The sequence below is a fragment of the Talpa occidentalis genome, unplaced genomic scaffold (genome assembly GCF_014898055.3).
Source record: "Talpa occidentalis isolate TD23 unplaced genomic scaffold, MPIMG_talOcc4v2.1 talOcc4.14, whole genome shotgun sequence".
Taxonomy (NCBI): domain Eukaryota; kingdom Metazoa; phylum Chordata; class Mammalia; order Eulipotyphla; family Talpidae; genus Talpa; species Talpa occidentalis.
The window spans coordinates 51,127,733-51,142,618 of record NW_023601433.1 but is presented as its reverse complement, the minus strand read 5'-3'; the positions used below and the strand labels follow the sequence as shown (position 1 = coordinate 51,142,618).

Genomic DNA, 14,886 nt, shown 5'->3' with positions numbered 1-14,886 from the left:
GCAAACTAAAAAAGATGTACTCAGCATGTAAATAACCATACCACGAGCAACTCGTTTCGTATTGAATTACAGTATTTTCAATTAACTGTTTCTTGCCAGACAGCAAAGAACAGAAGTACTTTTTTGGAAATTTATACCAGCCATGGATTTCTTCTAACTATACTTCTATAAAAATTAAATGAAGACTAAGTAAAACTTATATTAAGGGAGGAATAAAGGCTCTCATTCTGTAGTTTCTCTTATGTAACAACTACACAATACCCTTATCCTCCTGGCAAGAGGGAATGCACTTCAGAGGCTGCAAATTTAAATCCTTGCAAGTATATTCATAGATCATATAGCTCACTTTTGTCCTTTATTTATAACACAAAGGGTCTAGCCATACTTTCATAATTCTATACTTCAGCATTCATTATATAAAATAACTGCAAAAAATTTTACAGCAATAAAAATGGTATTTACTCTTGGGATACATATATTCTTAGAACATTATGAAAATGTAAATTTTTAAGCACTGTTGTATATCTCTTCCTAACAACAGACAGTGTAAAATCTACAATGCCTTGTAGTTCTATGTCTGTAATTTTTTTTTTTTTGTGGGACCCTCGCTGGTGGCCGGGGATCGAACTGGCGCTACAGAGGCTGTGGGCAGCCTTGCAACCCAGAGCTCAACCGCTGCGCCACCAGGGGAGGCCCTGTCTGTAATTCTTATGCACACTTAAGGTGTTATGCACACTCTTAGATCACAAGATTGACAAGTCTCTCTTCCTCCCAAGTTGATTTTTTTTGTCTATGGCCATCTAAAAGAGTCTTGATGAGACGACTGAAACAACTATAATGTCAATAATACTATGGAATAGACACATTATGAATTCAACAGTGAACAGCTATTGAACATGCCCTGCTGAGTAAGCAATACCTGAAATACACCCTAAAAATACCTTGACATACAACAGAAATCACTGTTCGCTACCTAATCAAGTATAAGCATCTTCAAATTACTGTCTCATACATTTTCTGGTAACACAGCCACCAGAACATTGTCCACAGCATGGCTAGGCATTCCAGAGAACTCCTCAGAAGCACAGTTATGATACCACACATGTGACTGTGGATTACCTTTGGTGGTGGTGACCAAAGAAGCGGACGTCAACCTGATTGTCCTCTTTCTGCATGACTTTGGCTGGCCAGAATCCAAAACCTTTCATTTTTGCCCAAACCAGTTCATGATTAGGTATCTGGAAATAAAATATTTTACTCAGTCATATTATTAAAGTATTGAATGTAAGTATATCATTAGTATTAAGACTTAGGCAAGTATTATTTTGAGAATAATTTTTTAACTCCTAAACATATAGAACTTTTTTCTGGGATTGATTTTGCCTTCAAGAAAAACACTCAAAGTTAAGCATTATATAAGAGCAGCAAAATGGACCTTCATTATTCAGAAGAGAGGAAAATTTACTTGTCTGATAGCCTGTATCTCTCTGGAATTGGAAGGCCCTGAAGTCAGGGCTATGTGCGTAACAGTGGCAAACGAAACACTTTGAATACAGTCTAACACCTGGAGCCTGGTAGACATGGGAGACTTGAAGGCCCTGGTTCAAACACACTAAATTCTATTGACCGAGAAACATGGAAATACTTCCAAGACAGGTTTCTCCAGGCGCCTCTGTACCCCTAAGTCTGGGAGCTGCCATAGTGCACTCACAGGCTTCTTGGCAGAATCCTTGAAATCACGTAAGGTGGGGAAGTTACAGTTATAGACATATATCTAGCCTTATAGATTTCTAGTGGAAAAATGAAAAGGAAAAATTTGCTTTATTATATATAAAGGGACCCAATGTTTATTCTTCAGTTCCTTCTTGTAAAAGTCAGAAATGGGTAGTGACCCCAAGTTGTTTTGTTTCATAGTCATTGAAACTATATAAAACTACCCTACAAAGAAAAATATTGGGGAAAGACTAAAATATTTAGTAAGGACTATAATCTTTACGCAAAATAGAATAATCTTCCTTAGAATAATTAAGAGATTAAAAAAAAATCACAAAATTTCACGTACACAAGGATAGCAGAACCAATTGTCTGGACGAGCATTTGACAAATAGAAGCAATTCTTACACAGCTGTAGTTCGTCGAGCTGAAAAAGAGAAGCAATGATTTTAGCCTACATTAATTATGCTTGCTACACTTTATACATCCATGTAATTCATTCACATTCACTTTCATGTGTATCATCAGTCTTGGATTCTGTTAAGCTTAGACTTTTAAATTTCTAGTAAATAATGCTGGAAGAGCCTGCTACTTTCCTATATGAACCACCCTCAAGGTCCCAGTCTGCACTTGGAACAGAAGAGAAGTTCCTTGTGAGGCCTGGTATGGTCTGATCTGCTTCTAACTCTCACTGGTGCCTTTGCACTGCTCAGTAATGCTATTTCCTCAGACAGGTCTTTCTAATCTACTTAAAATGCCTCCACTGATAATAGTCCTTATTTTGCCTCATTCTTCATTTCAGTCATTGCTTATTTTCTTTCATAGTTTTTACAACCTGTTAAAGAAACTTATTTTGCCTGTCTTGCTTTTTTGAGTGTTCCTCTTCAGAATACAGCTCCATGAGCGGGAAGCCAATACCTTGATCACCACTTTATTCCCCCTAACACACGGCATGAGACATAGTACACATGCAATAAAAACTTGTTGAATTAAAAAAAAAGAGATAAATATGAAATGAATTCAAGAAACAAAACGTTTTATACAAATGGAGACACTTTTGCAAAGAGTATGAACAGTCAATGTTTCAAACAAGAAAGGTCAACAAAAAACCTTCATAAATGTTTTTCATTAAAACTGTATAAACAAAACTTGTTATTTCTTTACAATGTATTGTGTTTCCAACTCAAATCTGAAATTTTCATCAAAGAGGCTAACATTTATTGAGTAATTGCCCAATGCAACTCACACAATTACGTGCACTATAACTAGTACTCTTAAGGGTAGTTACAGAAATTTTTTTTTGTAGAACTTACTTAGTCACTAAATCTAACTCACAGAATTTTTCTGAGAATAGTTCTGTCAGAATTCTTTCTTCCCTTATTTGCATTATCTTTCAAGTATAGCAAATATGGAAATAAAATGTGTATTAATAGAATCCTGAAATAAATCAGTTTACAGCAAGAGATTAATTCTTAGGCGTGGATGGTACCTCATGACATGTGTCTTTATACAGCATCCTTGCCATGTCAGCCTGCTCACTGTCTGCTGTAATTAAAGACAGATATTACCTATTACCAGTAATCCAGAAACAAAGATTATCAAAATTAATGTAGCCATTCACATTTAGTTTGCCAGAAGTATAAAATATATCATACAAAAATGTATATTTTAAATAAAATTCAGACAGCAAAATAACATTCTATAGGCAGCTTTAATTTCACATCCCATACAACACTAATTATAATCTTTTTCTTTGCCTTTGAATGATGGAATATTAATGAGATGATCAGAATTATTAAAGAGCCTCTCCGTTACATAGAATGTAAAGAAGAAGAATATTTTCTCAGCGTATTAAGAGTTTTACTTTTAGCCAGTCAATTCTATGAGCTATAACTATATACCCCAATACTTTTAAGTTTAAACCCTAACATGACTACCTACTTAACAGGTACTATTTTTTAACAACTATTTCTCAATGTAGTGAGAAATGTAAATGGTATTTTCGAAAATGGACACAATAGAAAAAAATAACAAAATATTCAACCTCCATAGAAAATCACTGTGTTGTGGAGAAGTAGCTGAGCATCAGCTTTGAACTCTTCATAACTTCGGTATTTCCCTTCATTCACTTTCTGTAGAAGGTAAAAACAAAACAGCAAGGATTACTAGTGAAGATAATTTTCTGCATCATGTTAACAGGGTTAGAGTATGGGACACAGGAAATTTTCAGGATGACATTATTACTTCTGTGTCCCACAGCAGCAATCTACAACTCTATCTGCAGTTAGAATATTACAGTGAAGCCTCTGTTGTCCTTTACAGTGATGTACAAGAGAGAACTTTGTGGTCTGAATATCTTTAACAATGATGGAAGTATTAAGCTTTGTATGTCAGTGTGGTTTGTGAGACTCCTAACTATATAATGGCCATTTTTATAACACAGGAGAATAAAGACAGAACAGAAAATAGAACTATTAGTTTCTATGACTGTTTACCATAACTACAAAGAAAATACTTTCATAATTCTGAATTAGGACTAGGTTCAGATTAAAAAATAAGTCCTTATTGTTTGTCTATATACCAAGGCAATGTCGTGGTTTCTCCTGTATTAGAATGATACATGTAAAGGATTTCCATCACTAAATTCTCTGTAGCTTTGTCTTTAATTGTCAAAGGCATTTGAAGAAATCTGAGGTTGTTTTGTCTTTTTTTTTTTGAGGGGTGGGGCAAAACTTGAGAGGTATGACAATTAACTAAAAGTAACAAGGGAGCATTTTCTCATCCTGGTAATACTCTTAGAGAATTGGCTTGAAAATAGCTCAGCACAGTAAAGCCTCTAAAAAATAATTAAGAACCCACTTTCCTGCTAAAATCCTTCAAGACCCAATTCAGTTGCCCTTTCTTTCTTCACAGAGACATCCCAGATAACCTCAGCTGGAAATGCTTGCCTCTCTCTGGCATCTACAGTCACATGGCTTAATCACAAATACTGATATCCAAGCTTCATCATGACTGGCTTGGGCTTAGGTGTACTCAGGCGCTTCCCAGGTGACCTGATCCACACCCAAGTTGAGGACAACGGCACCCAGCATTTCCAAAGCACCTTATTACTTTGGAGGTTTGCAACATCATGGTTTGTATTTTGATCTGGATTACAGGCTCCTGAAGCATAAAAATCATGTCTTTGTCTTTATTTTCCCAACAATGCTTTGGCATGTGGTCAGCACTTGCTAATAAGCACATGGCCAGTTAGTATTCCCAAGGGATCAGAAAGGGGCCTCTGCAAGGAGATATGCAGGGAGTGCAAAGGTGGGGCTAGGAAGAACAGCAGGGTTCTTAATTATTCTTAGAGATAATACAGTTTAGGAAAAGAGGCTGTGTCTAAGGCTATGAAATCAGGGTAGGACATAAATAGTTTATATATACATGTAAATATATATATAACTAGGAAAACCATGTTCAGATATGAATTCTCTATATCTGTTATATTTTTCCAAAATTTGTCAGCCACTTGGGAACAACCTTCATTTGTCCTTTTTCCATTAAAACATTTTTTTTTTAAGGATTTATTTATGCATACAAGAGCTGGGGTACAGGCCAGAGGTTGCGGTGGGGGTGGGGGGGTGAGAGGATTCACCAGAGACAGACTGGGGAGCAGAACAGACTGACTGAAATACACTGCTGAGGGGAGCAGTGGATGAGACAGGAGAGGTCTGCTGCACCATGTGGGTTGCTCTCTGGCCAGCCGGGGATCGAACTCGTGCTGCAGAGGCTGCGGATTGCTTCACAGGTTGCGTCTTGACCCCTTGCGCCACCAGGGAGGCCCTCCATTAAAACATTATACCTTCAACTTTCTTAGCTGCTAAGGGGATTAGGAAACTTGTAAGATGGTATGAAATTATTCCTATTGTCCTCAATAAGCTATTATGGCCAACCATAAGATTTCAAAATTTCAAATGACACATAAGGTACAGCAATAGTAAATCAGCAACCCAAACGGGAACCATTTCTAAATGTTCCAATGGATTTTATTATATTTTGTAATTAAATACTAACGAATTAACAATCCTCAGCTAGAGTTGGTAAAGTTAGGAACTTTAAGAGTAAGTTTCTTAGTTATAATCTTTGTTTTGTTCATTTTCATTTTCCCAAGATTCTAAATCAGTTCTAGAATCTAGTTTTTCCTCGAAGAAAAGGCCTAAGTATTTCAGCTAAAACTAGGAGACCATGTTCAGATATGAATTCTCTATATCTGTTACAATGACCAGCCAACAATACATTTTCTTTAATTAACAAGTATCAGTATAGTATAAGGTGCTTAAAACCAAGCTTTTTAAAAAGATGACACCTACCTGCACTACAGCAAGCACATGACAGTTAAAATAGCAGCAAGGCTCTTGTCTACACTCTCTGGGGCGAGGGGAGGGGGCGCAATCCGCTCTCAGCTGCAGTCCTCAGTCTCCTGAGAACTAAGGGGCATCCGTAGCAGGGTAGAGGGTGCCTTTACCTCTTGTATGGTGGGGACATCAACCGCTGAGTGCACCAGCCTCCTGTACATTGGGTGTTTGTTGTCCTTCCCTTTTTTATTAAGGTCTATAGCCTGAAAGGTCATTAGATAAATCAGTTTTAAATGTAAGAGAAAGACAGGTAAGACATCAATTTCTAAGCAAGTGCTTAAGAACTTAACAGGAAAATGCACAAGCACTATGTGATTTAAGACGGCATTCCCTAAGGTTTCATAGAAAGGATGGTTAGTTTGGAAAATTTCACTCCATCTTAAAAACTAATTATTCATGCAAATGTTCACTGTGATAAATAGAATTTGAAACTATAAATGATTCTAATCTAAGCAGCTAAAGAAATGCCTGTCTTAAAAACAAAGACAAAAAATTCTAAAAGTCTTTCATAGAACTATTTACTGCACAAAAGAAATACCTCCCCACTACTTCACACTACTCTGTGTGAAGTCATTAATTTGTAAAAAAATTTTCAGTCATTAACTTGTAAAAAAATAAGCCAGCATGAATACATCTTGAGAGATTCGAAGAGATCCCCCTTCTGCGGGACTCACCCTCTCCTTCATGCGGGAGACGATGAACCTCAGGTATGTACTCATTTCCTGTTTGTTTGTGTTTTTCTTCTTGACACTCTGTTAAAAACAGAAAAAGCCAGATATAAAACCCGATCATTTATGTGTCTGTAGTCACGTAAAAGACTTCTACATGTAAAAGAGCAAAGTATGCAACAATTTTATTAAAAGATGCACTATTTCTAACATATCTGATACAGAGAAATCTTTGAAATCTCCATAGTAAAAATAGCATTTAATGTAACAAACTAAAAATTTGAAAATATTATGCTGTACTTAATGTAATGCCTTTAGACAATTATGCAATTTTTTTATTAGTGTTTTAAAACTTTAACCCATTTTCATATGAAAATAAACAATGACAATAATGATGACAATAATGACATAAAGTAGAATCACTTATTTTACCAAAAAAACAATGGCTGAAGTCCTTAAGAGAACATTTTAATTAGCAATAGTAAATGGTAAATTTCAACAGAACATTATTCTTTGTTAAAAGGTTATGAAAAGTCTGTATTATCTATGAATCATGTACACTGCAGCAACATATACCCACATAGCTATTTTAAAGTATATGCATCTACCCTAAGCAATAACTCCAATTCCTATTAGTCTTGCCTAAAAGCTAGTTACATTCTTCAATTTATCTATGAAAATTTAACTTCATATGAAGAAAGAGGGTCTACCTTTCATGTCACTTCTAGATAAGTAGGAAATAACTACAAAAGTTCCCATTTCCTTAGCCAAGGGGAGCCGATAGCTAGACACTCATCGGTTGAAGAATACAGCACAGAGGACTGAGAAGGTCCTCTGTTTATTTAATGGATGCTTTAACTTTTTCAGAACACTAGATTATGATTCTCTGCCCAGTGGCATTATTACTCCCAAAGGACTTTATACACAGAAAGTCATCTTAATAGAATACATATACAGGGGAAGGAGCAAACATTTCTCATGTAGCTGAAAATTCTTAGCAAGGACTTAAAGTGAATGGATTATACATACATGTAACACTCAAATAACTGAATAAAAAGTGGGAAAAGAGTATATGAGCTGGAAGCTGAGTTGCCTATATCAGTAGTTCAAGATACTATCTTCCCTCTGCTTCTCACCTGGATTCTTTGGCAATGCATAGATATGGTAAATACATCCTTGCTTACTCAGCTTTATTTTATGACCTGTGCATACAACTTCTAAATTTATGCCAGTGATAGAGCAATTCTTCTCAGTCCCAGCCAAACCCCAGATTCCCTAGTAAAACTTCTATAAAATGCAGTAGGCTTCATCCTTAAGCATCTGAGTTGGATTTCCTGTCGGTAAGTCCCCATGTGCTGCATTGTTCATTCACTGATTTGTTAATTTCTGAGGTGGCTGTGACACATAGCTAAGACCGAGTACCAGCTAAGACCGAGTACCAGATGTGGAATTTAAAATGGAATGAAATTTCCTGGACCCCAAGTATATAATCTTCAGGGGAGAAGAGCCTTAATGTAGCTTATGAATTCTCATTTTTAATAAGATCCCCAGTGAATCTCATACACATCAAAACTTGAGAACTATTAGCTGCTTCCTCCAATTAAGCCAGAGTACAGGCTTACAAGAGAGCAGAGGGAGTGCTCAGTGGGCAGAAAATAATCAGCTATTGATGCTTTTGGACAAACATTGCGGCCAACATGGATATCCTTCCATGCACAGCTTGCTATGCTAAATAAACAGCTTGATCACCTGTCAGATACAGGGAAGAAAAAGAGGGAGAGGGCCAGGAAGGCTGCTTTTTTCTCAGCTCTTGGGACACCTATCATCTCTTAAAAAAAAAAAAAAAAAGGCTCTATTGGGCTTCCCTGAGGGTTCAGGGGTTAAAGACAGAATGATAAACCTATCACCAACCACTGCAGCACATATTCAATCCCAGCCAGCCAGGAAGCAACCCACACGGCGCAGCAGACCTCTCCTGCCTCACACGCTGCTCCCCTCAGCAGTGTATTTCAGTCAGTCTGCCTGTTCTGCTTCCCACTCCCTCTGGTGAGTCCTCTCATCCCCCACACCTCTGGCTTATACCCCAGTTCTTGTATGCATAAATAAATAAATCTTTAAAAAAAAAAAAAAGGCTCATCATGCCAACAAAATATTTTGCTTATACCACTAAAAATCCTGATCTCAAATATTTATCTGATCATTAAAGTGTGTATAAATTCATATATATAAAAATCTACATCAGATTGGAAGTCATATAATGCTGTATGTGGGGGTATGACTCTTTCAATGGGTTATTGAGATGGAAATGTACAACTGACACTATGTAGTGAATTACAATTTTAATGGTCACCAATACAGTGTTGCAGACCTTTCTTCAACTAACAGGTGAGAATACTCTCTGCTCTAGGACTTCCTTTGAGTACTCAAGCTCTACTGGGCAAGGTGAACACCCAAATCAATGTCCACTGGCACCAGGCCACCTGTGGTCACATGAGCAGTGGTGTAGTAGAGAGAGCACAGCAACCGCAACAATTGGCAACCCACCTCCGAGGCTGCTGTGCATTTTACACATGCATGGGAATGTTTTTCTCCTTCCTGCACTCTAAATTAAAAAAAAACAAAAAAAACAGTGTACTTTACAGTCAGTATCTAATATCTCCTGTTTTTAGAGCCTTAGAAAATATAGCCATTCATTGTTTCTTTGTGGGGGAAAAATTATGCAGTGCTATTACAGAATTAGAATATCACTATAACTAAGACATCCTAGCTAGTTTTTTCTTTAAAAAATTTTGAAATAGCAGTGAAAACTCTATTTTACATATTTTAAAATTTTAAGTAACTTGTGAAAAAACTGTTCAGGTTTAAGCAATAAAAGGTCTGTTTTCAGTGCCTACTTCTTTCCACAAAGAATCTACACAAAAAATGGACACTGCATGCTCTAATAATGCTTTTACTTTAATTTCATCTACTTAAACATTTTTAAATAAATTGATAATTTAGCATAATGGCCATCTGCAGCAACATTTCTCTCTTTTTGGGAAGACACCAAATGCACAAAGTTCAAGCTTGAGGGGCCTAATTTTACAAAACTAAAAGACAAAATAGAGGATGAAAATATGATTTTGCATCATGCTTAAGTTTTCTTAGTGTCGGGATACTAGAATTATCTCATTTTTGCTACATGCAATTAAAAGTGGTGATAAGAGCCTGGAAAAATGACTATTTCTGCAAAATGTAAAAAGAAATATGCAGAATGGATAACTTTTATGGCTAAATGGAATCATCTACCCCCACCCCTCACAGCTCAAATTTCTTCAAATTATTACCTTTATCTAAACTCCAGGGAAGTCTTACACTGCATTAAATAAAGTGCTATCAGATCTAGATGTCCTACTTCAGTGTTCGTCAACTATGATTGCACATTAGAACCACCTGTGAAAGCCTTTTTAAAACACCAATGTCTGTTTGTATAAAGTTCCAGAATAGGTGCAATTTATCTGAGTTGGAAAATAGAACAGTGGCTTCCTGGGGTGGGGCTGAAGTGGGATTCAATGTCCACATTCTGTACCTGTTAGGACTTGAGTGCATGAGCTTATAACATTTGTATATTCAAATGGTATGTTCAAGACTGCAAACTGCTGTAACATAAATTTTATCCCTTGTGTCTAGGGGCCACCCCAAGAATTCTGATATACCCCAAGGATTCTGATGCAATGATTAAGGCAGGGGCCTGGATACTCACAGTTCTAACATCGTGTATGTCTCTAACATGCAGTCCTGACTGAGAACCACTCTCAGAGTCTTCACACAAACATGCAGTGATTCCCCCTGAAACCTTTGCTGGTACAGCAACATGTGTTTAAGGTGTTTATCTCCAAAAGTTCTTCTTTAAAGATTCACTAAGTCTCTCATCTACTTGTTAATGCAAATAAGATGAATCAGGTTTTAATTATTTGTTAGTTGTTTTCTGTTACTGATTAGAAAAATCAAGAATCTGAGTTGCATAGGACTCACGACTCACCAAGAGTACTTCCACAACCAAAGAGGACTATTTTGTTGAAAGTCTCTGTTACTGATTTTATATAGTGACTTGCTTTACTGCTCAGTACATCTTTTCTGTTGATAAGAATGGAATGCTATTTAAGTAGTGGTGGCCCCAAAAGACACAGGGCTAGGTGCTAGACCTCATGCTGCTCAAAGTAAACCCAGGAGGTTCGGTGTATGCCTGAGAATGCTTCCCACACTGGCTGGCTGAGTTTGCTTAGTAAACTGAAGCAACCAATGACTGGACTCTGAACAGATATGCAAACTCTCAACAACAGAATAATAGGGACAAAACATTTTCTGTAAGATGTTTCTGGTGGGCTTTCTTTCTGATGCTTTTTAGTTATTAATTTAGAAATTTAGTATTTCATAAAAGGAATAAACAGAATACTGCAGCTTCTCACCCAGGGCTGCACTGGAAGACTTCTGGGAATTTCTCAGTTAAAATGCTATAAGCTGCCATATGTAACACTCATAGCAGTTGCCTGTCAGGCAAACAATGTCATTTAAAGTGGCCTGAGAGAAAGCTACTGTTACTAACTAGCAACTAGTTACTAACTAGTAATGAAGGGAGCAGCTTCTAAGGTAAATACTATTCTGTTTGTGACATAAGCAGATAGCTCTTGACAACAAGGTCAGAATATAAAAAATAAAGCTATAGGATATCCTTAGAATATTTCAGAACCAGTATTCCTCAGGCTTTGAAGAATAATATGTATTCCTTAGTTGCAGACATCAGTACTCCTTAGAAAAGCCCTCTTTATAACAATATGCAGTTCAGAATCATCACTGTAAAGTCCAGTAAGTTTTGGGACCTGTTCATATTACCTGGCAGCATATTGAAGTGATCTGGGTCAGTATCTACAAATAATGAAGAGAGAAACTTTCTATGATGTGGTCAAAGTTGTTGAAACCATTTTAAAATGACAGTAGTCACATGCTGAAGATATTACAAATGTGTGTAAGACATTCCCTAATCTTAAAGTAAAGATACTCCTGAGGTACTGCTTCTCTTTTACTTTAAGGGAAAAAGAAATGAAGAAAATCTTAAACATCTTTCTGAGTAACAGATTATTAAACCAGTTACAAATAATTGCTGGATTATACACTAAACCAAATGAGTGTAGGTGGACACCACTGAAAAACATGAATAAAAGCGCACAGTCACACTAGAAGTTTTACGTCATATTTGAAATAAAGAATGAGCAACTTTTGATCCTGTCAAGGTTTCTCCATATCCAATTATTGATAACAATGCCCAAGCATCATTATTTGAAGGAACATTCAGGATTTAAGAGTCTGGAAATGTCAATGTTCCCTAGAGGCCCAGATTTTCAGATGCAGAAACTAGAGAGAATGAACTCATGGATATATTGTTTCAGTGAATCAGTATCTACAAGAAATAAGTGTAAAATCAGAAATGTAGGTCTTTTCATCAGATGAGATATTTGTGCTCCTTGAACCAAATCCAGGTTCCCAAGTCTCTGATTAAACAAGACAAGGGCTTCACACTTTATGGGAATTCAGAAAGTTCTTCCCAAAGCAAGGTGGACCAGAGCTCATCACCATTTTCTGAGAAAGGCCAGATAGTAAATATTTTCAGCTTTGAGAATACAGGGTTGATCCCTGTCTCAGCTTACCCAGCTCTGCTATTGTGATGAGAATGTGGTCATAAATAATGCAGATGAGCCCTGAGTAAGGCTGGATTCTAATGAAACTTTGAATACTGAAATTGAATTCCTTGTAATTTTCTGATGTCACAAATAATTATTCCTCTTTTGATTTTTTTCTTCAACCATTTAAAAATGCAAAACCCATTCCTAGCTCATGAGCAGTACAAAAAAAAGTGTTGAGGTTGGTTTTAGTCCATGGGCCATAATTTGCATATCCCTAGAATGGACTCTAAATTCTGTGAAGGTGGGGTCCACAAAGATACAGAGCTCAATGTTTTCTTGCCAAGGCTTTGTACAGTATTAGGCACATAGTAAATGCTCAATAAATAATACCTGAATTGAACTGATGGCAGTCATTACTAACTAATCTCACTAACCACTAGAAAAATATTCCTGTAGTTGAAATAAAAGGTTATGAGATACTTCTAAAATGTGAAAGTTATTCACACCCAACAAGTCTGTGTTAGCATATTTTGGCTACTTACATGAAGCATTTTTTTTTTCACTTCTGGTTTGTGAACCATTCCACTGACAAATGACACCAAAAAATTACTATTGCCCTCTAACAACTAAGGGCTCACTCATTGAGCTTATAGTCATCTGGGCTACTTGTTGGAAACATGGATGTTTCAGCCTCATCCCCAAGGCTGGTTCTAAACAAGTACATCAGGTGTTCTAGGCATCAAAGCTCCAAGTTCTCTTCTATAACTATTTGTAATTGCAAAACATATATATAAATATATGAATTTTATCTACACATAAACTGTCCAAGTTATTATGAGTATCAATAGGGTTTCCTGCAGTATTTTCTATAACCACTTGAAACAATGAAATAGAAAGTTTATAAGAAACCTCAATATTTGGGCGGAGTGGCCCAAAGACATGCCATTTGTCATCCCATACCACTGGGATGGCACGAGTCCCTCAGTGACCATCACTTTCTAGGTTAATTTTCTAATAGACCTATGTTCATTTTTTTCCCCCAGTACTGACACAATGAAATTAATTCTCCTCTACAAGATGAGCAAAACACCACATTTATTGCCAATATTAATGGTAAAAAACTTGGGTTTACCAACTTCTGCATGTGGAATGCATTTAACCACAGGGATTCCCTGCAGCTCCATACTAAGTCTCCTATAAATAATCCAGCTACCGTCATTTGCTCTTGAGATTCTTGGACAATTTTTTTTTTTTTAACTTTAAAAGAATGTGAAATTTTAACAATCCTTTCTTAAGCTGTCACAAATATGCCTTCTTACTCATAAGTAAGAGTTGGAACTCAGGAGATAATTCAAACTACTAAGAATGTCTTGAGGTGGATTCTTTGAGCATGTTGGAAAACCTGCCTCCACTCGTATGTCATTCCCTACTTGGGATGTTGGTCCTATATTCACTAGAGAACAGTGTTTACAAATTTATTCATTCAGGTTTACAAACAGCACTAAATGCTACTCTAGTTCTATCTGTATTTATTAATTTTGATGAAGTAAATGCTTTTCTCTCTGATAATAAAAAGGTCAGCAAGTTTTAACTAAGTTATAATAAGTTTTATAGCATCAATCTGGGGTGAATGATCAACTACAAAGACAATGGCTCAAATTAACTCTATAGCCCATAAAATGACTTATGGAAAAACAATGTAGTATTTCTAAATCCTCCATATTCACATATTAACAAAGAAATTGCTAAAATATTATCAGTTACAGCGAGATTGTATGTATGTCAGGAATTCCAACTTTCAAGAGTAAATGCATGGGGGGGGTAATTAAGCTCCTTCGTGACTTGTTATAGGGATCTGAGAATAGAAAAAGGACATTCGAAAAAAAAACTGTATGGAACACAGGTTTTTGTATTTACTGTTGCTTTCTCATTCTACCAGATACTTTTAAAGTATCTAGTCTTTAAAGAAAGAATAAGACTCAAAAGGAAAGTGCATAATGTATTCCTTGGTGTAAGAATTCTTATCTGAAAATAAGTTACATGTCTCTGTTTTCAGGTCATGGAATGAACATTATTTGTTCTCTGGTTAATGAGGCAGACCATATTTTCAGCACATGCAGAGACAATAAAAGAAAGTATGTGCTTTGTACATATTATCAATTCATCAATATTGGAAACAAAATGAGCTCTCTATCTAGATACTAGTTTTAACTATCCTGATGTAGAATCCAGACCAACTATTATCTCCTTATTAATCTCTTAGCATTAAAAATAAAAGATAAAGATATATATATAACAGAGGTCAAATACACTCCAACTAACAACATTTCACACACCCATAACATTTTTAAGTTCAGCATGGGAGGGCACTGTAGAAAGCATTCTTTCTTGCTTGCTTGGGTCCAGGTAGTTTTATAAAGAGATATGATAATTATAAATGAGAGTTTA

General features: G+C 36.2%; 1 protein-coding gene across 12 annotated transcripts in view; it reads right to left on the bottom strand.

Annotated features, from left to right (window-relative positions):
* ZMYND11 (zinc finger MYND-type containing 11) overlaps positions 1 to 14,886 on the bottom strand; it is a 113,117-nt gene that overhangs the window by 11,969 nt on the left and 86,262 nt on the right. For all 12 annotated transcript variants that reach the window (XM_037510519.2, XM_054695046.1, XM_054695048.1 and 9 more), the window contains 6 exons: positions 6,785 to 6,862; positions 6,221 to 6,313; positions 3,758 to 3,845; positions 3,203 to 3,258; positions 2,063 to 2,140; positions 1,120 to 1,238 (listed from right to left, as the gene is read on the bottom strand). In XM_037510519.2, coding sequence (XP_037366416.1) covers positions 1,120 to 1,238; positions 2,063 to 2,140; positions 3,203 to 3,258; positions 3,758 to 3,845; positions 6,221 to 6,313; positions 6,785 to 6,862 — 512 coding nt within the window. The remainder of the gene's footprint in view (positions 1 to 1,119; positions 1,239 to 2,062; positions 2,141 to 3,202; positions 3,259 to 3,757; positions 3,846 to 6,220; positions 6,314 to 6,784; positions 6,863 to 14,886) is intronic.